The following is a 26,365-nucleotide window of genomic DNA, read 5'->3' as shown; positions in this document are numbered from 1 at the left end:
CAGTATATTGTTCTCGACTTCTACTGCCGCTACCAATAACATGCACTGTCTGTTTACCGAGAATGCAGGGAGAAACTGCAGTAGTTGCAAACCAGTTTGTCTGGTAAGTTTGCCATGGTTCTCGTGTTGGCTTTCTTTACCTTTGCAAAAAAAAAAAATAGAAAAAAAAAAAAGTCTACTCAGTTTGAGGTAGAAGTAATGGATTTTGAGTTAGAGCAATTAAACAGATTAGTGATGTAATTTCCACTTCTAGCATTTTGCGAACATCACAAAGTGGGTTATGCAAATCAGATTTTTGCACCGAATGTTAAGTAAATTGTTGTACTCTATTTTTTTTTTTTTTTTTTTTTTAATAAACCAGGCAGTTTGATTTGATTTGATTTGATTTGGATTTTACTGGTGCAAAACCAGGCAGTACACATACTTTAAAAACTCCACGTGGTTTCTGAAACTAAATAAGACTTTATGAGGTCCTGTTAAATTTTTGGTGTTACTTTAATAAGTATTTACCTAAATATAGTAATTATTATTTGATAAGAGTATTTTAAATTTTGAGTGACTCTTCCTTTTATTTGACTTCCTTTAACTTTTTAAACTTGTTTTTTAAATTTTTAGACCACTCCATTTGCATCTTGTACTTCATCTGTGGCTTACTCGGAAGATATTGTTGAACAGAAACAAACACAGCGAGAAAGTTTTGCATTATATCAGCCTTCTGTATTGTATGTAATATTTGTTTATAAGATTGCATTAGTATCATAATTTGTTTAGGTAAATTTTAGGAATTAACTTTCAGATTAATTTGAAAGTTACTGTGTGTTTGTTGTCTGTGTTTCATGAAAAGAAAATTTAAATTACTAAGTTGATTGTTGTTCTCTTCTCCTATAAGACAAAACTGTAAATGTAGAAGGCAGAGAGCAACAAACATTTACAGTAGCAGTTGAATAATAATTTACATGTTCCAGTAAATTACTGTACCCTTAAATCTAGATGAAGATTTAAGTATTTATTAAGTCATTGTGTGGGCATTGCCTCTTTCTGTATATAGTTTGAGAAAACTGGATTTGCCACTTAGTGCATTGATCTCATATTGTGGAGGCACATTGCAATGAGTTGCCTTTTATTATGCTGCTTAAATAAAAAGTAGCTATCCAATAGAGAAATATTCTGCTATTTATTTAAAGTGTATATCACTACCCAGACCATAGTTGATTGGGTGTCCCTTTGTTGAGTAATTAGGCATCGTGAACACCTGAACAACCTTGTGATGAGATATATCCATATTATGTGAGATGCAAGATGGTGAAGTAAATGAAATAGAAGTGCTCAGGCTGTAAAAGCTTTAAATTATTGTACATGTTGGGTATAGCCCTTTTCCATACCCAACTGGATAGAGTAGTGCAATACTAAGCTACCTATTGCAAAGTACTTCCACAATATGAAATCATGCACTATGTGGCAAACCTAATTTTCTTAAAGCTTATGAACAGAAAGAGGCTATTCCTGACATGTACAATGACATTTTGTAGTTTTTGTAGCTTGAAGCTTTTTTGCCCTAGACTTAAACATGCCTACCTCATTTACGGCACCATCTCGTATCTCACATAATATGGATATATCTCATCACTGGATTGTTCAGGTGTTCACAGTGCCTACATATCCAACGAGGAGACCCCAGTCAGGGTCAAAACCGTGGTTATGGTAGTGGCATACAATTTAAACAACTAACATTATAAATAATTAGCAGTATACTTCTCCATTGAAGGAGTGCTTTTTATTTAGTGTGCAATACCAAGGCAAGTCATTTGCAAAGTGCCTCCACAATATGGGATTGGATTCACTAAGTAGAAAACTCAGTTTACTCAAAGCTATGCACAGATGAGGTGTGCCTGATATGTACAATGACTTTTTTATAGCTTTCATAGTTTGAAGCTTTTATTATTTTATTATTATTATCATTAGCCATATGGTGCAAGGAAGCCTGAGGCTTTTGCTGCACCAACTGAAAAAAAAAAAAAATATTACTCTGTTACCCTGACAGAGGGGGAGAGAGAGAGAGAGAGAGAGAGAGAGAGAGAGAGAGAGAGAGAGAGAGAGAGAGAGAGAGAGAGAGAGAGAGAGGGATGTAGAAGGGAATCACCAAGGAAGAGAAGAATGATGATATCCAGCTCGGGACTCTGGGTGTGCCATGCCCATACTCACCAGATGTGAGCCCCTGAGGTTTTACCCCAGACATAACCACATATTTATTAAGTTTAATACAGCAATATGTACTCAGTGATCACTGAATTGTGACCACCTACCTAATACCTTTGTGCTTCTCAGTACAAAACTTGTACTGATTGTTTTGTTTGTTTTTTTTTTGTTTTTTTTAGGAGCATTAGCAACTAAGGCCATATTGCTCCGGGATATGCGGTGGTCATTCCCTGACCTTTCCGCATCCTCCGTATTTGGTGGTGACGGGCTCGAACCCCAGTCTAATCAAGAAATGTGTGCTACGCACTGCTGCTCCTTCCCACCTACTTGTACTGAGAAATTATTAGCATTTCATTATTCAAAGTAACTGAACACCAATAAAAAAAGTTAGCGTGCAGTGTATTACATTTCAGGTTTTCGATCATATCCAAATTGTGACTACCCCATCATTATGGATAGGGTGGTCACAGTTCAGTGATCACAGAGTGTATATACAAAATAATTCTACTGTGGTCAGTTGGGTTTCCTGCAAACACAGGTCAGGAGCTTTAATTTTCATTTCATGAAATTTACAGCTTTACATTTGACATTTTGTTTTAAAAGAAGTTTTAAAAGAAAACACTTAAAAGAAGTTTTTGTGGTCTTCACTTAACTTTTGCATTTTTACTTTAAAGATCATTAATTAATGAGTGCTGTCTTTCATTTTATTAATTTTACATCTGACAATTCTTGCTTGCTTAATAAAACTTTAGACATGTAATTCTTTCCTCCTTTAATTATTATTATTATTATTATTATTATATCCTTATTGCTAATCTGGCATTAATTGCAGTGGTGTGGAATTTGCAGTTTCTTCTATATGTATTGTATGGATGGTAAATATACAAATAAAGATTATTTACCTTGGCTCAAGAGAGTCTAGAGACAAACTGCTAGCATTCCTTATTGAGGAATTGAGTCACTGTAGGCATATCTAGAGACAAACTGCCAGTATGCCTTATTGAGGAATTGGATATTATTTTAATTGTGTGTATGCAGCATATCAAAAAATTTCTTAACTTTTTTTTATCTTAAAAATCTATTTAAAAGTAGGGTGACCGAACAACTTCTTTTGTTATTTATAAATGGTCTTGGCTCTAAAATTAGTGAAATCTATTTTCAATCTTCTAAACATCACTTACTGAATTTGTTGTGCATGTTGGTACTATTGATATTAAGAGTAGGAAATCTGAGGACTTACCTAACAAGTACAGAGCAATGTTGAAGAAAAAGTTGTGTGCTAGGATTAAATTTCAAAGTGTCTGCAATTTTGCCCAGATGTTGATAGGAGGGAGTGCATGATGAGAGCCTTGTTAATTCATCCCTGGAGTTAACTGTTCATGGGTTAGGATTTTTTCTTGGCATGGTCTGTGCTTGATATAACAATGATATTAAGAGTAGGAGATCTGAGGACTTATTTAACAAATACAGAGTAATGATGAGAAAAAGTTGCATATTAGGATTAAATTTGAAATTGCAATTCTGCCCAGACATGATAGGAGAAAGTGTGTGATGTGAGAGTCATGCCAATCAATTTGGCCCTAAAGAGACTGTTCATGGGATTGAATTTTTTCTGTGTAGTCTGTGTTGCTAACAGAAAAAACTGTTTTTAAGGGTTAGGATACCCTTAAATAGAAGGGGGGGGGTTGCAAGAATATTGTTGATGCTAACAAAGCAATTTTTGGCAGATTAGAAACCTTGATAGCTTGGGGAAATACAGAAACTAATAGTGCAAGGATCACTTACACCTCAGACATAGGCAGAGGCATGAGTGATTCTTGCACTGCTGTTTCCCTGTTATTTTAAAGAAAACAGATTTTCTTTAAACAATCTGTTTTTGAAACACTATTGCTTTTGCTTGTAATATCTGTTTTTGAAACAATATCGTTTGTAATTATTGAATTGTTTTTGAAACAATTCAGGAACTACAAGGCCTGCTGGAGTGAATCATATAAACAGGCTGTTTCAGGTTTACTAAGAGTAAATGCAGATACCTGTATACTTGCATGTGCGGTAATATCAGCAGATTAGTAAACAAATTTTATGAATTCGAAGGACTCATTAAGTCATGAAACATGGACATTGTAGGAATGTCAGAGACTTGTACCTCTTTGAAGGGATACAGAATTTGAATGTGGGAAGTAAAATGGGTACAGGCAGGACATGAGGGGGAGGGGTTATTCCCTTGGTTAGGAAGCATAGAGGATCTAAGGCAGTGCACTCAGTTGATGGCAGTGACCAGTGCAATATTGAGTCAGTTTCATATGACATATAAACAAATAAAAGTGGGAGAATGTGGAAGATTTTAACCTTCTGAATATTGAATTGGAACTTGTGTTTGGCCATTCACACAGTAGCAGGAGTTTGCAGGATTTATTGCATGACTGTTTTTTTACACCAGCATATTAGAGAGGGAATGAGAGAAAGCAGTACTCTTTATCTGGTTGTCAGCAGTGACTCTTCGTGCATTAAGAATCTGCAGATAAAGGGCAAATAGGTTGCTTTGATGATAATAAGTTGATACAGGAAGATACTTAAAGATATAATTACTGTAAAGGGAAGGGATTTTTCTTTCACAAAGGAAAGCAGTACTCTTTATCTGGTTGTCAGCAGTGACTCTTCGTGCATTAAGAATCTGCAGATAAAGGGCAAATAGGTTGCTTTGATGATAATAAGTTGATAAAGGAAGATACTTAAAGATATAATTACTGTAAAGGGAAGGGATTTTTCTTTAACAAAGGTGATCACAGTGTTTGTAGACAGTTTTTAAATTCCCATCAGTGGAATGAACTGGTGTTGCCAACTGAAAATTCTTAATAGGAAGCAATCAGATTTACACCTAAATGGATGTTAGATGAACTGATGAAACTACTGGCAGAGAAAAGAAATATGTGGGATAATTATAAATTAGCAGGAGATATAGAAGCCTATGTCAAGTACAAAGTAGTCTACAATCAAATGACAAAGTGGGTTAGGCAAGCTAAAGCAGATTAAGAAAAATATCTGGCAAAGAATGCAAAGCAAATTAGCAAAGGCTTCTTTATTTATGTGAACACTAGAAGGAAAAGGATGAATCACATTGGTCCATTAATGATACAGCTGTTTATGATCCTTGCTCAGGTTGCTGATAACCTGAATAGATATTTTGCATCTACATATGCCCATGGGGAATTTTTTAGGGACATGAGATGCAAATGGGTATATCAAATTCTAACAGGAAGCTAAATTTTGTGATGACTGAGGAGATACAGTTATCAAAATGGAAAATAAATTGTTGAAGCTAAAGGTGAATAAGATGCCTGGGCAGATGGGGTTTATCTAATTTTATTAAGAAAGGCATCGACAGGTAAGAAAACCTTAAGCCATCATTATGAGAATATCCATAGGGAGCATTCATCCTCAGGGGGAGATCCTGATGTGCCAATGTATCCCCAATTCATAGTGTAATCACTGGTTAAAGAAGTACTGTAGGATCATCCAGACAGGTATGCACTTATACAGCAGTCAGTTATGCAACTCGCCCCTTATGAATGATTTGTTGAGGAGCAATCTCATCTGACCAATCTGATTGGATACTGTGAGACATGACAAAGTGACTGGATGCAAAAAAATAATTTTGACTTAATATACTTAGATTTCAGAAAGGTTTTTGATACTGTTCCACATGAAAGAAACCCTGCTATACAAATTGGAAGAGTGTAGTATTAGATCAAATTACTACTATGGATAAATGGATAGTAGAGTGATAAAACATAGAGTGGTCAATGAGCACTGCTCTTCTTGGACTAATGTTATTAGTGAAGTCATCCAGGGTTCATTGGTTCCCCCCCCCCCAAATATTTATTGGTGAAATATTTATTTTTTCCCCAATATTTATTGGTGAAAGCATATCAGTCTATGTCTAAGTTTGTAGGTGACACTAAGGTTGGCAGGGCAGTTAATTATCTTGGCCATAATAAGGGTATGTCACTGCAACAAGATTTAAAAAATTAGGCAGATGGGCTCAGAAATGGCAATTGAACTTTCACATTGATGTATGCAAAGTACTGTATATGCATAGCAGTAATCCTAGAATAACGGGCCGACCGGGCTAGCCGAGTGGGTAAAGTACTTGCCCGGCAACCCAAAGGTCGTGGGTTCGATTCCCGCCTCGGGCTTGGATCAAAGTACTGCAAAAACCTTGGGAGGTGCAATATGGCCACAGAAGCCGATGCGCCAACAACTACCAAATCAAAAAAAAAAAAAAAAAAAAAATCAAATCAAATCCTAGAATAACATCAACTATGTGGTACCAACTGACAGTAGTGAAGAACAAAAAGACCTGGGGGAGGGGGAGAATTGTACAGTCGAGCACGAAGTTTTCTGAACAGTTGATGATATATGTGATTGATGCACTAGGTAGCAAACGTAGTGTGCTATCTAGTGCATCAATCACATATATCATCAAAATTTTACAAATTTTGAATTTAAATTCAAAATTTGTAAAATTAAAATTTTAAAATATAAATTTGTAAAATACCACGTGGCTATTTCACACGTGAACCTATACATACAGAACATGTCGGAAACATAAGTAAGAGCATTGCTGTCTTTTTCATGATTTCGGTGGATGACCTCTGATGATGACACAAAAATTATGAAAGACACTGCAATATTATTTTCACCTTGGTCGTTTTTTCAAAATATTTTTGGTATTTTTTCAGTTTTTGCAATTCTTATTGTTTTATTTTCCGGTTAATTCCCCCCCCCCCCCCGCCTTCTTTCACAACATATATCGCTCCCAGAGTATACGGTATATTCATTAGTTTTAATTCTATACATAAAGCTCTTTAACACGTTCTACCTACAATATTTTATACTTAAAATATTTTTTATATATACATACACATACACCTATATACAGTGCTTTTTTTTTTGGGACGGTACACAACAGTACGCTGTACCGGCACCTTTATTAACTGTGACATGTGATATTTGGATGCAGTACACTTCGAAATTTGTAATATTCCATAAATTTTTTTTACATGTTTACCTACTATTCAAATAAGCTTAAAGTTATTTAACTAAATTTGCATTTTTCATTGTCTATTGTTAAGATGTTTTCTATATAAAACTATAACCATTTTTAGAATTCTGAATTACTCGTTCAGACCTCTGTTTAACAAATTCCTTTTATAGCAAATTTTTTGAATTTCCTCTTGGAAATTACATTTAAAATGCTGTAGTTTCCATTGAGCAAAGAAAATTTTCATATAAAGAACGGATTAGGACAGACTTAACTCGGTACGCACTGTTTGCATTTCTGGCCTTCAGGCAATTTAGGCAATTAGTGCTGCTGCACGAATTAAGAGAGCTAAAGGGATTACCATTCTACAACTTACAGATACTCATAACACCTATCTGACCACCTGTCCCACATACGGAGAAGTCGCACTGGTCAACAGTGAGCAGATCAAGGGGTATTCCCGATGGGCTTTCGTCAACTTTATACTGCAGTGGTGTCCACCCTTTTCCCCCAGGAAAAGGTTGGACACCACTGCAACCTTAGCAACCTTTCACCCACTCATTCCCCCCCCCCAGCAATTTATCCTGGACTGGGCTCCCCTTGGCCCAGGGGGAGTTCCCCCCTCTTTTGTCCTTCCCCTCTTCACCTGACTAGTTTTCTTTTCCTTCCTGGGAAACTCGTTTCCCAGAGAGGAGGCCGAGCAAATAGTAGGGGAGGCCTTCCCTTCCCGCGGCTAGGGATGAGTACCTGGAGGCAGAAGTCCAGGTGATCACTGCTTCCAGGTAGCCAAAAGGCCAACACTACACTACAGAACACACACACAAGCTAATAGGCAAAATTTGTCTGTTCTTTTTTTTTTTTTTTTATTACATGACACGCACTGGCCGAGTCCGTAAAAACTGAATAGAGCAACGATGCAGAGATTAACATGCAGGGGCCATATTCAAAAAAATTCAAAGTTAGATTTCTTTCGCAGGCTCGAATAACTCAGCTTTTGAAAGCTGAGTGATTCGAGAAAAATTAGTGTTACTTTTTCCATATCTTGTTACATGTAAAAGAAAAATATCCGGAAATTTTATTAAGTACAATACACAATTACATTTACTGGACAAAATACTTAATGAGAATTTTTTGATAATTAACAAAATTTAAAATTCAGTTTTAGTTCACTTTCCACACAGACTTTAGGTTGGACACCGCTGTGAATTAACTGTAAGCATCCCGTTCGAGAATTAGGAGAGAGTGATTTTCTTTTACCCCAACAAAAAATCATCTGTTATTTCGTGGAAGTGCATTATCCGCATTTTTCAGTAAATTTCCCTATCTCTGTTTACGTGGTCACAGTACCTGAATATCCAAATGACACCATTTTGGACAGTTTCAAAAAAAAAAAAAAAAAAACGAGAAAAGAAAATATTCAAATTTAACAACTAGTTCAAAGAACTAGTGACAGTATCGATGATGAGAGAAGGAAAACGACAACGAAGGTATTAAACCATCTAAGCGTGAAATGTTGGCATTTGTTGAAAATGAAGTTAGAAAATTGTCAATTAGGTTACAGTTAAATGAAAGAGATACAATTCTGGGGTTTCGGGGGTACCTAATTGATAAGACAGTTTCGGAAGAATTGAAGCATTTGATGAATGCTCTGAGTATGATACCAGTTTCATTGAGTGAATGTGAACGAGAATTTTCACAAATGAATCTGATCGTCAGCCCACCAGTGCTTCATTGATGACAAAAACAATTTCTTCACTCCTGTTTCTTAAAATTGTAGACCAACCGCTGACACGCTTCGATCCAGCAGTCCATTCATGGCTGCTTTGGAAACGTCATTCAGCAACAGACACAAACAGATGAAAAGAAGTCAGCATAGTGTGTCGGATGAGAACTTAATAAATATTTGGAATATTCTACAAAAACTTTATTATGAAATTATTTTTACTTATTACTTATTTTACTCACATTTTACTTTTTTTTTTTTTTTTTTTTACCCATTTTACTTATTTTTTTATATACTTAAATAACAAATTTATGCTTAATAAACTGTGTTAATATACTTAATTTGCTGTTCTTAATCCAAAAATATTACTATTAAAGTAACAATATCAGGCGCCTCCGTAGCCAGGTGGGAAGGAGCAGCAGCAGTGCGTAGCACACGCTTCTTGATTAGACCGGGGTTCGAGCCCGTCACCACCAAATACGGAGGATGCGGAAAGGTCAAGGAATGACCACCGCATATCCCGGAGCAATATGGCCTTAGTTGCTAATGCTCCTAAAAACCAACCAACCAAACAACAAAGTAACAATATCAGGAAATTTTTTAGAGTACTTTTAAAATTCTAAAAATCCTTTTAATTTTCATTTTTCCTGATAGCAAAGAATGAATACCAGCACCTATTTTTTTACAAAAAAAGCACTGCTTATATATTACACACACCCTCACCAAAAGGTTAATGAAGATGGAATATTAGACATGGAAATAAATCATAGAAGGAAAGCAGGAGGTGTAGCGAGCCATTTAAACAAATTTATTTGGATCAAAAAAGGAAACTTCGCTTTGATAAATTTTTAAGTCTGTTTAATGTGTGGAGCTGGGTAAGAAAATAAATGGATTGATCAAAAATTAAAATCTTCAGAAAAGATAGTTTTGAGATAAGTAAATGGAACTAACAGATGAAAGCAATGGTAGGACCATATTACAAATAAGAAACAATCTTGGAGTAACATATATCCAATCAAAAGTAAGTGAAGAAAACTTAAGATGGTATGGGCATGTATAAAGTATGGGAAAAAAGAGATTAGCTAAACAGTTATTTGAAGCAAAAATAAATAATAAGCCCAGAGGCAAACAGAGAGCTTACTCCAGCAAGGCTAAAGATCTAACAGGAAAAAGGATAGCATGAAGGAAAAATGGGATTGGGAGAGTGATAATCCTGGACTACTTATAGTATTATAGTGACATATACATCCACTGGATATAACAGACTAGAATGACAATGGTTGTTCATTTCAAAGATGGCCATCAAGCAAGTTCTTGATGGCCGTCTTTTATCTTGTTAAAATCCAACTGTAAAGTGTTTTGTTCTCTTTTTAAATTACAGGAAACTAGGAATGGTGCATTGTAAAAAGTTACAAAGTCATATGCCAACAATTTTCATCTGATTGTCAGCTAGGTTAGAGAGTTGTGACGATGATATTAAGGCAAAGCAATAGAACCATTAAATGTAATTTCTGTTCTCTGTAACCTGATTTTGTGTACCACTGCCTTCATTTAAAAAAATAAATAAATAAAATAAAATTTTTTATTTAATATGTTTTGTTTTTAAGAATGAATGAAAATTTCAGACTGTGTATAGTTATGTAATGGAAAGTAAAATGCAATATAAGAATGACTGAAGAAAATAGAAATTTCAGAAAAAATTGAGATGGGATAAATTTGGCAAATATAATAAAAATAATCTCCAATTTAGTAACAAACTGTTTTGCTTATACTCTGGCATGACTGCCAAAGTTAGAGGAAGTTTACAATTTTGACAAGATTACTGTCATTAACTGTATTTAGCAAATACATGGATTTAAACCATGGTCAGCCGAAATTGATATGCTATTGCACTTTCATTGACACACAGCCAAGTGTCACTTTCATTGACACAGCCATGTGTCACTTTCATTGACACTTGGCTGTGTCAATGAAAAAACTGCATTTTATGATATGGGAGGGGGGGGTGCATTTAATATAATCTGGGCAAGCAAGTTTATTCTAATTTGTGTCACAAGCAGTGGAGGGTTCTTAGCATTTGAAAAAATTTTAAACCCATTATCGGTCACAAAATCATATTGTATTGCCAATTTAATGCCACACTTTCGCCCTATTTAGTAGAGGCTTCTCAGATTTAGAGTAGAATAGAGAAACTGAAATGAAAATTACCTTGGAATGGTTCATGTTAAAGTCAGAAAGGAATCAAAGTGACTCTCACTTAACCAACAACAGACTGACTCTGGCAAACTGTATGAACTGTATATGTGCACTTAGTATCAGATTGAATATAACCTTTTATAGCTATGCACAAATTTAGTTAATAAAAAGGCAGTATGAAAGTATTCATTTTAGATTTTACTTTAATATCAAATTTCATTTTATGTGAGTTTAAAATGCTCATATGCAAAATGTTTTTATTAATTTGATCATAGTGGGTGGTGATGTCTTTGTTTTATTTTCCTTTTATTTTTTCTTTGATAAAATACAATTTAAGTAATAATATTTGATGTCTCGGTATTGATTTTAGTGGACTTAGTTGCTCCAGGTCTTGCCAAGTTTGTAGGCATAAATTTGTGCAAGAGAAACAAGTGAATTGGATTCTTCTCATTATATTAATTTAGGGAAGGATATATTTCTTGTTTCTAGAATTTGTTTAATTTGTGGATGCAGTAGTATTTGCATTTTCAGTCTAACAATGATTTCAACTTACTATAATTTGAAATAATTTCTATAAATTAATAATTATATTGAAACGTGGTATTTTTTAATTCAGTGAATTTAAGTAAATATGTTAAAAACCTAAGTAAAAATTCTTTCAGTGCTGCAAGAGTTAAATGAAACTTTTGCTTATTTTAGAAAATGCCTGTTTTTGTTTAGCAGAGCAAAACAGAGTTTGCTTCTTTAGTTTATTTACCTTAAAACAGATATCACATATATCAATTTTATATGTGGTATCTTTATTAATATTAGTAGTTTATTAAAATTGAGATACTGACCAATGCGCAAAATTTTAGAAATAAAAATTGATTTTGTACAATAGGTGTATTTTTCAAATAACCACTGATCCATCAAATGAATCATCTTTACTGACCAACCCCACCAGATGAACTGTATCCTTCACTAAACTTTATAATGAAATTTTCAGTTGATAACTGACTGATTAATCATGTATACATCTTCAGTGTGAATAACATGTTTATGACATTCTTCCTATATATCAGTGTTTCCCAAACTGTGTTCTGCGGAACAATTGGTCCGTGAAAAAATCATAATTAATAATTTAAAAAAAAAAAAATTTACATATTTGTAGTAGCATACACCACTTTTGTATCATTATAATATTTAACTTTTTCTTTTTTCAATTATTATATTGGCATAGACTAATAATCAAATAGACCACTGAACACTATTTTGGCGGGCTTTTGCATAGAGAAGTATGCGTAGAGGTAATGACATCTACTAAAAAGTAACAGTGTAGTGATCTAGTATGCGATTTAGCCTGGAGTACATGGGTTGAATTCCAGGAGAGTGGGAAGCAAGCCAATATCATAACTAAACTCATTTCCTTGTATAAATTTTTTTTGATAATTATCGGTATTTTGAAACATTATAATTAAAATGGTTTAACCATGGATTTATGGTTGAAAAATGGAACCTTAAAACGAGAAGCAAGTACTTCTGGTATTGCAACTGTGATCAATGAAAACTAACACAATATTGTCACACTTCAAAGTGAGGATGAACAAGCGCAGCCTTTTTTTTCTCCAAAAGGCTGCACTCCTTCTCTGCCACGAACTAATGAGACTCATGGCAGAGAAGAAAAATGCATGGGATGCATATAAATGATCAGGTGACACAGAAGCCTATGGCAGATATAAGCTAGTCTGTAATCAAGTTACAAAGGAGGCTAGGCAGGCGAAGGCAGATATAAGAAATCTTTGGCAAAGGATGCTAAGAAAAATAGCAAGGATTTCTTTACTTATATAAACTCTAAAAGGAAGGGGATGAATCTGATTGGTCCACTTGATATCAGTGGTTCGACTGTTGATGATCTGCTCAGATAGCAAACAAACTGAATGAGCATTTTGCATCTACATTCACACATGAGGAGTTATTGAAAATGCCAGAAGGTTATCAAATTGTAGCAAGGTGCTTAATGATTTTGTAATAACTGAGAGCAAAGTGGAGGACAAATTGTTGAAGTTAAACATAAGAAAGGCACCTGGGGTGGATGAGATCTATACAGTTATATTGAAAGAGGTGGCAAAGGAAGTAACAAACCCTTAATTTTTTTTTTTTTTTTACCCTTAAGTTTGTTACCCTAAATTGGAGATACATTTGCACATCTCCAGTCTGTGGGAACCTTCCCTGAGTCCCCACGGACTGGAGATGTGCAAATGTATCCGCAATTCGCAAAGGGGGGTTGAAGGGTGACACGAGTAATTACAGACCGATTGGTTTAACTTCTGTTCTGGGTAAAATAATGGAGTCACTGGTTAAAGATGCATTGCAGGATCATCTAGACAAGACTGCAGTAATAGTTAACACACAGCATGGGTTTGTTAAGGGAAAGTCTTGTCTGACAAATTTGATAGGATATTATGATGTGGTTACAAAGGAACTGGATGAAAAAAATAATTTTGATATCATATATTTGGATTTCAGGAAAGCTTTTGACACTGTTGCGCATGGAAGACTACTGTACAAATTGGAGCAGAATGGTATTAAGAGTAAGTTGCTACAATGGATAAAAGGATGGTTGAATGGGAGAAGACAGAGGGTGGTAATCAATGGGCGCTGCTCTTCGTGGATTAATGTTATTAGTGGAGTCCCACAGGGTTTGGTGTTGGGTCCACTGTTGTTTTGTATATTTATCGGTGACATTGATGAAGGTATATCGGGCTTAGCGTCGAAGTTTGCAGATGATACAAAGGTTGGAAGAGTTGTTAATGACAGTAATGGCAGTGTGCTACTGCAACAGGATCTAGAAAATTTGGGAAGTGGCAACTGAAGTTTAACATTGACAAATGCAAAGTACTGTATATGGGTAGAAGTAACCCCAGAGGGATGTACCAACAGTGTGGTACTACACTTAAGATGGTAGAAAATGAAAAAGACCTGGGAGTAATTGTGCAGTCAGGTATGAAGTTTTCTGAGCAATGCAGACAGGCTGCCAGGGCAGGTCATGGGGTTTTGTCAATGATATACAGGAATTTTGCTAGCAGGAAAAAGGGGGGTGATTGTTCCTCTGTATAAGGCAATAGTCGGGCCATGCCTTGAGTACTGCATACAGGTCTGGAGGCCTCATTTTAGGAAGGATGTAGATTTGCTTCAGCATGTACAGAAAAGGGCAACAAGATTGGTGAGGGGAATGAATTGGTCCTCTTACCAAGAGAGGGTTAAGTTCTGTAAACTGCAACGGCTGGAGGCTAGGCACCTGCGAGGTGATCTGATTGAGGTGTATAAGGCCTTGAATGGGTTGAGCAAGCTGAATTCTGATTAGATGCTTCCACTTGTTCAGATTACGAACCTAAGAGGGCATAAATTCAAATTGAGGAAAGACAGGTGTAGAATAGATGTGCGGAAATTTGCCTTTAGCCAGCAGGTGGTTAATTGCTGGAACAAACTTCCATCTGTCATTGTGGAAGTTGATAGGTTAAATAAATTTAAGGAGGAACGAGACAAACATTTAGAGGGAATGGTTGTATGATTTTTTTTTTTTTTTTTGGCTGTTGCTGCATAAGCTCATACGCTTGCTTTCTTACATCACATGCCAGTACTACTACCAAAAATTCAGAAGTGAAAACACAGGAACTAACTAATAAAAGATCAAAACGAAAGTATGATGACAGTTATTTGAATTTCGCCTTTACATGTGTTGAAAATAAAGATGCTCCTGACGCATATGTGTACTTGCTTCATATGTAATAAAATATTAGCAAACAGTTCTTTGGCTCCTGCTAAACTTCTATTTCGTAAGTGTTCCGTAAATATGTTGTGAGATGAAAAGTGCTCCGTCACTAAAAGTTTGGGAAATGCTATATATCGTCAATTTCTGAAAATTTCTAAATAAATAATTCTTTGACATCATCCGATTTAAAGGTAGCATTATTGGCATCAATATTGTATGGAAGTAAATGCAAAATTCTGAAGCCATAGGTTTTTAATAATCCATCCACTTTATATTTCTTTTCTTTGAATTTTTGAAGAATTGCCCTTATTGTTGGAAATGCTTGATTTTTCACATGAAATAAGTTTATAGTTTGGTATATTACTCATTTATCAAAATTGTCAATGTCAATTATGGGACAAATGTGACAGTGCTTTTTAGGAGATTTAAAATCTTTATCAGTTTCATTGAACTTCCACTTCTCATCTCTCATTCAATATGCAGTTTTTCTTGACAATCCAGCCATTGCAGAAGTCCATTCAACTGTTTTGGAAAGAGGAATCATATGAATTTTATTTTCATCTTTTTCACAGAGTGCTGTTACATCACCATAGTCGAGTGGTCACGCACAAGGGTATAAGTACATGTGCTTTGAGTGAACAGGGTTCAAGTCCATGACTGCTAAATATGGTGCTATTTCTCGTATCTGTATCTTGTGAACTCCTCTGACTGTGTGGTCGCCCCAGAGTATAAACAGAAAATTTAGTTATTATTTATTTATTACATGAGAAACAGTTTCTCTTCCTTGACTATGTAAAACTTTAATTTTAACATTTGACATAATCCCTTTTTTTTTTTTTTTTTTTTTTTTTTGCCAACTTGAGAAACATAAGTTATGCTTTCAGCTAACACTGGACATTCTGTATTTACATATACTGCCTTTATTATTATTTATATTACCTTTTTTTGGATTAATGGACTGGGTTATAGACTTGATTCTGATTGGATGAAATTCTGCGCTCACGCTGTTCTGTGCTAGAAAAGTTGGTGAGAGCAGTAGTATTTAAGTAATATGATCTTTATATTTAGCATCTTTACATATTTTATATATAAAGTTCAGAAGCTGAGTGTAAATATAATTGGTAAAAACTAATTATAAGCTTTCTGTTTGAATTAGTAGCTTATCAGTAGCAAATTTACATTACATGTTTATTTTATTATTTTTATTATTATTATCTCAAAACAAGTTAATGAAATTGCCAAATAATTTTATTTTAATAAGAATAGAAACAAATAACAAAGGTTATTTTTATGCAGTTTTTAGGAAATAGCAAAGATAATATACTACTTCCTTTGCAGTTGAATTTAATATAAATTAACATTTAAGAGATGCATTCGTCATTTTAATAATACACTGATTTTTTAAAAATTTAATCTTTAAAAATTCTTTCAGCACTGTACCCCGAGACAAAAAAGAATTGCAGTCACTAATTGAGACACTTCGAAAACGTCATATGATGTTAGCATTACTTCACAATGAACTGAATCAAGAACTGTCAGAAATTATGGAAGAAAGGATTGCCCTAGAAATCCAGTTAGAACATATGAAGCCACTCTGTACTTGAACCCTTTTTATATACCAGTTACCAATAACAGTCAGTAATGTTAGCTTTTAAATTCATAATTTTTTCACTGTAATGTTTTTCAACATGATTGATAGTGTCTAGAAAACAGCTATCAAATAACACATCCCCATTTATTAATTTAAAATTGCACATCAATAATTTTGTCTTTTGGAAAAAATAGAGCCATTAAAATAATCTCTTCAAATATGAGTAAGGAGAAGGTAAGAAAATTTAGAATATGTTCCCTTCAGTCTCTTAAATTTTATCCCTTTCCCCTTAAGAAAGCTCTTGTGTATGTTCACACAGTGTTAAGAAGATTCATATTTCTATTTATTGTAAATATTTCCATAAGGACTAGAATTAAATCATTTGTGATACCCTTTGACATATATCATTTAATTCATTTTTGTCTTACAGTGGTTAACTGTGAGCTGAATATAGTGCAATCAAAATTGTACATTCCTTGATAAATTAGAAAACTGTAAATTATTTATATTTAGAATATATTTGATTTTGATCTTCAGGTGGTGTCTTGCTAAAACATCCAGCCACTTCCTGGATCTAGAAGCATAGTTACATATGTTACATATTCAGCACATGTAGGAATTTTAGGATTATATTTACAAGTATTAAAATGTGCATACAAGTCAAGAAAAATGAAGCCTCTGTGCCAAACATCTTTTATATATATATTTGTGTATTATGTTAAAGTTCACTGATTTTTAATTGTTTTTCAAAAGATATGACAATAGATATGTTCTGATAATGAAATTGATAATGAACTGAGAAGCACACTTACTTTGTTTGAAGAACAAGAAGTGATAACTATCAAGATTCTAAATGCGAGCCATCTTCACTATTTTTTAATGCTAAGCTTACTTGCTACAGCCAATATTGCATTTAGTTGTAGTTAAATTTTATGAAACATCACGTTAACAAGCTGCACATATTTTTTTCATGATTTTTAATACCCATATTCATCCTTGATAAAAGATACTCTTTTTGATGTTATTTGATTTATAATTTTATGTAAATTTAAGTGTTAACTTAATTTGTTAGCTTCTCACTGAATTCCACAAATGTGACGGTGACGAAAGTTTTTGTTACCAAAAATGCTACAGATTATGTAAGGATTAAAAATAAATGAGTTTAGAAGATTTTTTGATGATCAACTCCACAAATAAACTTTTGCTTAGTCAGCTTAATTCTTTGAACAGAATTGGAACCTGTAATCTTCATTCACACACATACACACTGAAATTATTAACACTGCAGAAATATTGAAGTAAAAAATTATTTTAGTGAAATAAATTTTTAAGAAAAAATTATTCCTTTTCTCTTAAAATAAAATTAATTTGAAATTTTATTAACATAATTCTTGTAATTTTCTGATAAGTTTGAGCCAATTATTGTAACTATATTATACAACTTTTATAGTAATAATAACGTTCAGGAAAATTAAATTTGTGTGTGTGTGTGTGCTAGTGATGTGTACAAGTACACACTCCTGTTACTGCCATGTTGTATGTTACATCATACTCATCAGATGTTTATTGTGATTTGTTACAAAGTGCTATTTTTGATATGGTTAAAAATGCTACTTTTTTATTAGTTTGCTTATTTAATAATTTCTGTTATATGTTTCTTGTAGATAAATTAATTTAACCTTTTCCTCAAACCACAGAATCAGACTCATTATTAAATAATAAATCTGGATCTGTGGGTAGATTATCTGTTACGCAGTTTACAGGATGAACAATCAAGAGAATACCATTCTTAGTAAGCTCCAAGTGGCGTGTTTTTTTTTTTTTTTTTTTTTTTTTTTCCCCCAATTGTATTAATACATTTTTGAACAACAATATAAAACAAATTATTTTCTTTTTTGGTTAATGTTGACATATACAATTTTTTCTTCATTACATTTTATTTACATATTGCTTAACATACTAAAATAGAACTAGATTATCATGTAGTATGTAGTGAAACTTGGTGGTGTAGTCATTTTGATATTTGGGTAATTCGCTGACATTGTTTAATGTCACTCAGTTAATGATAGTTTCCTTTGCATAATCACAAAGTTTTGTGATTATGCAAAGGAAACTATCATTAACTGAGTAGTTTTGTAAATTTCAAAGTATAAATATGTTATAATTTAGAAAAAGATTCAAAAGAATTATGAAATCACGACTAAATAACAGAATTTATTTTTAAAAAATAATATAAATTTTTTAATCACTTCTTAATCACATAACCATAATTAACTATGTGTTAAGAAAGTAATGTTTGCATTAGTAGGAAAAGATAATGGCATTTCAAAATCAGTTTATCATGCTGGCTTATCAGCCTTTTTTATATATATATATATATATACGTTTACAATAGTTCGATTTTCTTAAGTACTGGTGTTTTATACATATAGGTATTGGCGTTAATACAATACTGGTCTTTAAGTTAGCCTAGTCTCGGTTATCTTAAATTCACATGGCCTATACATTTAGGAACTTATTGCGTATTGCTAAAGAAATTTTCATGATAATTACTGATGAAAATATTTTATGTATCTGTAGCAATATGTAATCATCAATACTATTTTATAACTATATAATAATATTTATACAATTTATACATTTTTGCTTTACATCACGTGGCCGTCAATCCCCTACTTCATCGGGGGCTTTGAGTGGATTAACAGCCCATTCGATGTAATGCTTTTATACTCACCCGTTTCTGTTTGTATCTATCACAGCTTTGCTATTTTATTTTATTTAATTCTGGATACTAAGGACTGATGTTTATATTAATTTTCTTAATTATTGTTAGCTAAACTAGTATTAATTATGAATTAGTTAATTTTTTACAATCTCTTCAGCAACTGTGATAGAATACACAAAGCCCAACGGGTAAGCATTTTATATTGTTATACTACAACTACTTACTTAAATGTGGTCCGGTGGAGTAAGTAACATTTAACATTTAAGTAAGTAGTTGTAGTATAACAATATAAAATGCTTACCCGTTGGGCTTTGTGTATTCTATCACAGTTGCTGAAGAGATTGTAAAAAATTAACTAATTCATAATTAATACTAGTTTAGCTAACAATAATTAAGAAAATTAATATAAACATCAGTCCTTAGTATCCAGAATTAAATAAAATAAAATAGCAAAGCTGTGATAGATACAAACAGAAACGGGTGAGTATAAAAGCATTACATCGAATGGGCTGTTAATCCACTCAAAGCCCCCGATGAAGTAGGGGATTGACGGCCACGTGATGTAAAGCAAAAATGTATAAATTGTATAAATATTATTATATAGTTATAAAATAGTATTGATGATTACATATTGCTACAGATACATAAAATATTTTCATCAGTAATTATCATGAAAATTTCTTTAGCAATACGCAATAAGTTCCTAAATGTATAGGCCATGTGAATTTAAGATAACCGAGACTAGGCTAACTTAAAGACCAGTATTGTATTAACGCCAATACCTATATGTATAAAACACCAGTACTTAAGAAAATCGAACTATTGTAAACGTATATACACTGGCACGTATAATGTTCAATTGGCCAACAGGGCAATAACAATGGCATTAACGATGCACAAAAAACAGATTAAGAAACAATAGAATGATAATACAAAAGAATTATAATACAAAAGAATAATAATATATATATATATATATATGTGTGACATGTGATTCTTTTTCTGCAACAAAAAAAAAAATAATAAAATAAAAAATCCCTTTTTAGTTGCCCAGACAAAAAAAAAAATTTGCTGTTTTTACCTGTACAACTTATTTTATAAATGTAAAGGCATAAAACTGAGACTTCAAAATGCAATTTAGGCAGAAGATCTGATGGCAGGAAAGCCATAGATCATTTTTGTATTTAGAGAGTCCTAAGCAGTTTTAAAGTAACATTGCTGCAATCACAGTTATGTTAGCGAATTTTAATGAATGTATAAATTTATTGGAAATATCAAGTTCACATTTAAGAATTATAATTTTAAACCTATATATGCTTAGAGACACAATTCTAAACCTATATATTTATAGTTACAGTTCTAAACCGTATAATATGCTGTGTTGTTAAAACTGGCCAGCTATTGTGTATTCTTTCCAAGGGGTTATATAATATATTTTTGTTCTCTAAATTCTGTCTGTTGTAAAAATTTTTAAAGGTATTAAATGTTATTTATTCATTGACATTGTTATTTCTGTTCTTGTGATTAGGATAAATTTCTAAAGCACCAGTATTCTGTGTGTGCATATATATTTTAATTTATTTATAAACCTGATTTGACAATTTACCAAAACTTGATGAGCTTTGATGATCTATTTGCTTCTTTTTTTTTTTTTTTTTTTTTTTTACAGTCATGCAATTTTGTTTTTAGGCAGTTATTGTAAATATTAGGACTTTTATCTATTTTATAGTATTGTGTAAAAAAAGGTAATGTTTTTTGACTCAGCGATGCAAATCTACCCCTCCCTCCCCTCAGCTTGGCTGTTATTTCAATCAGTAGTTTCAAACAAGCACCTGGTGATACTAAAAATTCATAATGAAAGATTTTTTCCACAACAACAGGCAACTTCTTGTATACGTAGTGCTTTATGTATGCAATACATAGAGCATTTCTTTTAAGAGAAGTGCTTTATATAAATAAATTCCTGTATATTTCTGCTTAGGTTCTGTATATCATTCCTTGGTATTCCTGCTTAAATTCCTGTATATCATTGACAAAACCCCATGAGCTGGCCTGGCAGCCTATCTGCACTGCTCAGAGAATTTCATAATTGTGCAATCAGATATGACGTTCTCTCAGCAGTGCAGCTAAGCTGTCAGTTCATCTTATGGAGTTTTGTCAATGATATATAAGAATTAGAATTATATATAGGCAGGCTTTCCCACCACAAAGTTATTTCTTTAGATTAGGGCATAGATGAAAGTCACTGGGGACCAAATCTGATGAATGAGCTACTATTTAAAATGAATCATCTGAAATTGCAGCCATTGAAGGGGGGGGGGAGTTGTATATAGGGGCATTATCCTGATGAAAGAGCACAATGGGGCTTTTCTTATTTTTATTTTTTTTTTTTCTTATGGCATCACATAGTTTAGGGATTAGGTTGGCATAGTACTAAGCTGTGGTGGTTTGGTCGTGTTCAAGGTAATCAATGAGGACAACACCCTGAGAATCCCAAAAAAAATTATTCCAATGCCTTTGCTAATGATTGCACCCTGAATTTCTTTAAGGATGGCAGTTGATGGAGATTTCATTTCATCCATTGTTATATGTGTGTCACAAAAGTCTTCTAGGTTGGTGCAGTACATGGAAAGGAGATGCTGACTTTCCAAGGCCTATATGTACTTCTGGTCTGGTGTCAGCATTTGAAGCACCCATCTTGCTGCACATTTTTTTCATACCCAGAGTATCAATCATTGTGGTCTGTACTGTATCATATGACAACTTGCTGATGTCAGCAACATGTGGAATTGCAACATGGCCCTGCAGGGCATCATAGACTTCGTTGACATTTTATGGAGTGGTGGCAGTTTTAGGGCTTCCCCAGCATGTTGATCTTCATGTGATTCACCTGCACCACCATTCACTAGACCCTCCTTACTGAATATTTTTAATAAAATAAATATATGTCTGTTTAAATTTTTAATACAGTCCTATAGTTATAAAACTACATTTTAATTTTTAACTAAAATTAAAAATGTAAATTTTTAATTTTAGTTAAAATTAAACTTAAGATCAGTGCACCACCATACTTAAACTCAGCGCACTACGTCTTTACCCTATCATTTGGTGAATTCACCAAGTCTTTGTGAATATCAGTCAGAGTCCAGTTATTTTTCACAAAATATTTTATAACAGCTCTAACCTCAATTTTCTCCATTTCTTACAGAGGCAGTACTCTCAGTCAATTGCTCACCAGCATTTGAAAAAAGTATTATTAATATGAATGGCCCCTAATTTCAGTTATGTGCATCAGAGACATGCAGGTACATAATACATATTTCAAAAAAAACTTAACTGATTATTTCAATATCTTGATCACCCCTAGTATATATGCATATCAGCCTGGGAGAAGGCTGACATGCATTTTTCTTTAAAGGGTTAAAGAGAAGAATTAGTTTCTTGTATATCAAAATATTTTTTCATGTTATAAAAATTATTATAATAGTATTTTTTTTTTTACCTGAGAAGACTATATTATGGTAAATCTTTATGAATTTATCACTTAAGATGTAAATAATTTATGAAGTAAGACCTACCTACCTTATAATACATGCACTAAAAATGATATCCGAAACTTATTTGGATTATCCAAAAATGCCGCTGAACTACATCTGAAGAGAAATCTAGCACCATATATGAAGTGCAACACTAACATTTCTCTCTCTCCCCCAAAAAAAGTGCTCATCGGGCAACTTCTTATATTGAAATCAACAAGAAAAAAATTAATCTTTTCATCTGCTGTAATTAAAAAAAAATAAATCAATGTTTTGTCAACTAGATTAGGTAGAACTGATTGATTAGATTAGAATTGTGCCATTCTGCACTGTTTCTAGTGGAGGAAAATGAAAGATTTGAATTATAAGATACATAATGATATATTATCTCTCTTTTTATTAAATTCAGTTTATTTATTAGGAACATGTTACCCTAGTAATGAGTAGGATCTCCAGAACATAACAATTTACTGTCAAGAGCGTCATGAGATGGCAGTAATTTTTCTTCATTATGAGAGGAAACAGTCCAGGCAAGTTTGGATGTTTCCCTCAATTCCCAGTTTCTAGAAGTGAGCACATGCTGCTGCCTCTTTCTATTTCATTTCACATATGCTCTGTTGAGTTAAGGTTCAGTGACTGTGCAAACACACTGTGCATTATCCTATTTGAAGTCTTAGGATAGCCCTAGGTACATACAGAATATCTCCAGTTCAAAGTCTTTGTGTTGATGCTGAGTGGAGGCTCACGAACCTCCACTCAACATCAGAAGAAAGATGTTACTGAACTACTCATTAAAATTAAAAGCCTCCTCTCTCATCCTATTTGGCCACTACTACATGATCTGCAATGGGCAACCCACTATGCATACAAGCCCAGAACAATTCACCCTACTGGTATCAGAATGCTGGAACATTCAGCTTGATAATATCCTCAGAGAATCAGAAGATCCAGATCCCCTATAGACTACTTTCATGCTTTCTTGTGATGATTACTTTGAGCAGTGGGGTAAAGGTGCTATAGCAAATATTAACATCTAACAACTACATTTTGCTCATACACAGAAGTATCCCCACTTTACTAAGATCTACACTGATGGTTCAAAGCTTGAAAATAAAGTGAGTGCAACTGCTGTCTTTCCTAATACAACTGTTTCAGTTCTGGTCAAATGCAGCAGTTATACTGCTGAGCTCCATGCCATTAAGCTTGCCTTAAAAAACATCTCACTTCTGTCAAATGCATAATATATACTGACTTACAGAGTGCTCTTTTAACATTGAAAAGCACTTCCTCATTTTGCAATCCTTTATTAAAGCTCATAAAACATGAGATGATACATCTTCATGAGCATCAGCAAACTGTTATCTTCCCTTGGATCCCAGGCCACAGTGGTATTCCAGGAAATCAATGTGCAGATGATGCTGCAAAGCATCCTCTGCACATTCCAGTATATCCTCAACAAATGATCTAGTCCCATCCTGAGTATAGACACAATATATGGCAAACATGTATGGAACAGAGCAATGGGTACTTCTATGGAAAATGCAAACAAATAAGCTATTTCAACTAAAACCTAAACCCCGAATAGGTTATACTCGCCTCACACATCTCTTTCTGCTTACAGGAAATGATCCTCTGCAGTGAACGCACCACTTATAAACATTTACAGTAAAGCATATACTCATTGAATGTAGCTTATTCAACAATGCCAATGCACTTCTTTCAGATCTGCAAGAATCTATCTCTCAACAGCATCATAGGTAAAGAAGCAAATCTCTCTGAATTTTTTCTCTATTTAAAACAAATTCAAATGTATGACCATGTCTAACTGCTCCATATGCAGTTTTCTTATGTAAACTCAGTTAATTTGGGAGAGTTCAATATGGCCTAAGTAGCCTTTGCACCAGAAACTACTACCACCACAACAGCCACCACCTACTCGACGTAGCCATCATCACATTGGGGTACACGTGGTTTTGGATAATGTTTAAATATGTTGTGCTATCCAAATGTTGATCTACTGGTATCGGGTTGACTGTTTTCCCAGCAAAATATACTGCACATCATAACACTGCCCAACCTGGCAGTTGTTATTCCATAAACATGGCTCTTAATATATCTGTATAACGTAACTGGAATTGGGATTCATCAAACCAGACGATCCTTTTCGTTCCCTGAAGTCCAGTTCAAGTGATCCTTGGCCCATTGCAAGTATTTCTTTCTATAATACAGAAAGAAATACCATAGAAAGAAAGTGCAACTTCAGGCCATAACATCAGTAATGACAAGCGTGACAATTTGGGCTATTATATTTATAAACACTGGAGCAACTAACCATTTCCAGGTGTGCTAATTAGTGAAAAATTAAGGGGTTCCAATGACCCTCAAACCCTTTGAGGTATCCCCTCTTTTTCATAATTAATATTTATAACTTTGTAAAAATCTCCCTACAGTGTTAAAATGTATTCATATATATATATATATATTTTTTTTTTTTTTCTTTTTAATTTCAAATATAGTATTGTTGTTATTATTGTTTCTAATAATAATAGACATTAAAACTTGTGTGTATATACAGGTTGCCCATAAAAGATCTGAATGGTTTAGGGCAGTGCTACTCAAAGTGTGGTCCACGAACTCTTCGTTACCCTTCCGTGACGAATTGGGAAATGGTTGCAGATGTTAACGGTCCCCAGCGATTTGTTCTTTACCAGTCCACGAGATTTGTGTTTTACAAAAGTACCAGTCTGTGACGGATTAGAAATAAAATAAACTGGTCCTTCACTACAGATAGTTTGAGAAGCACTGGTTTAGGGGATTAGAGCAGTCAGAACAGGCATATTTTTTTTTATAAACATAATTTGTTATTAGGAATTTTGAAAAAAAAAAAAAAAACACCTTTGGATAACTGCTAGACTAGGACACTTAACTTTAAACTACAATATCTACTTCCCCTTCCCCCACACACACACACACACATGCTGGTGGGGGGGCCCCAAATGTAGCCTGCAATATATCCCTTGTGTAGTATTGTGCAAAAACCCCCTCTCTTTCATAATTAATATTTATAACTTTGTAAAGATCTCCCTACTGTGTTAACATGTATGCTTATATATATATATATATATTGTTTTTTTTATTTTGAATATTGTGTTATTATTTCTAATAATAACTATAATAATAATAGACATTAAAACTTGTGTATATACAGGTTGTCCATAAAAGATCTGAATGGTTTAGGGCAGTGGTGTCTAACCTTTTCCCTTACTGGGGCCATATTCAAAGTTAGATTTGTTTCGCGGGCTGCACTGAGTGATTCGAGAAATATTAGTGTATTACATTTTCCATATTTTGTTACCTGTAAAAGGAAGTTTCTGTTTTCATGTTATCGTTTTTTATTTTCAGGCTATATATAAAAAATGCAAATTCCCAACACTTTTTTGTGCAACAAATCTGTGTCGGTGATTTATTTTTTGGATTAAAATTATAAAAATATAACTTACTTTTGTTTTGCAAAAAATGCTTTACTTTTGTTTTGGTAAAAAAAATACCTTACTTTTTGCTTTTAAATGCTCACTTTAGAAAATTTACAACCTGAAAAGG

General features: G+C 33.5%; 1 protein-coding gene across 4 annotated transcripts in view; it reads left to right on the top strand.

The window, feature by feature from the left end:
• LOC150091364 (ralBP1-associated Eps domain-containing protein 2-like) overlaps positions 1-16,694 on the top strand; it is a 303,767-nt gene extending 287,073 nt beyond the window's left edge. For all 4 annotated transcript variants that reach the window (XM_090383441.1, XM_090383448.1, XM_090383421.1 and 1 more), the window contains 2 exons: positions 616-722; positions 16,346-16,694. In XM_090383441.1, coding sequence (XP_090239567.1) covers positions 616-722; positions 16,346-16,517 — 279 coding nt within the window. In that variant the 3' untranslated portion in view covers positions 16,518-16,694. The remainder of the gene's footprint in view (positions 1-615; positions 723-16,345) is intronic.
• The last annotated feature ends 9,671 nt before the right edge of the window (positions 16,695-26,365 follow it).

Source organism: Mastigoproctus giganteus, chromosome 1 (assembly GCF_048544385.1).
Source record: "Mastigoproctus giganteus isolate SK-2022 chromosome 1, ASM4854438v1, whole genome shotgun sequence".
NCBI classification, from domain to species: Eukaryota; Metazoa; Arthropoda; class Arachnida; order Uropygi; family Thelyphonidae; genus Mastigoproctus; species Mastigoproctus giganteus.
The sequence above is the reverse complement of the archived record's forward strand: the minus strand, read 5'-3'. Positions and strand labels throughout refer to the sequence as shown.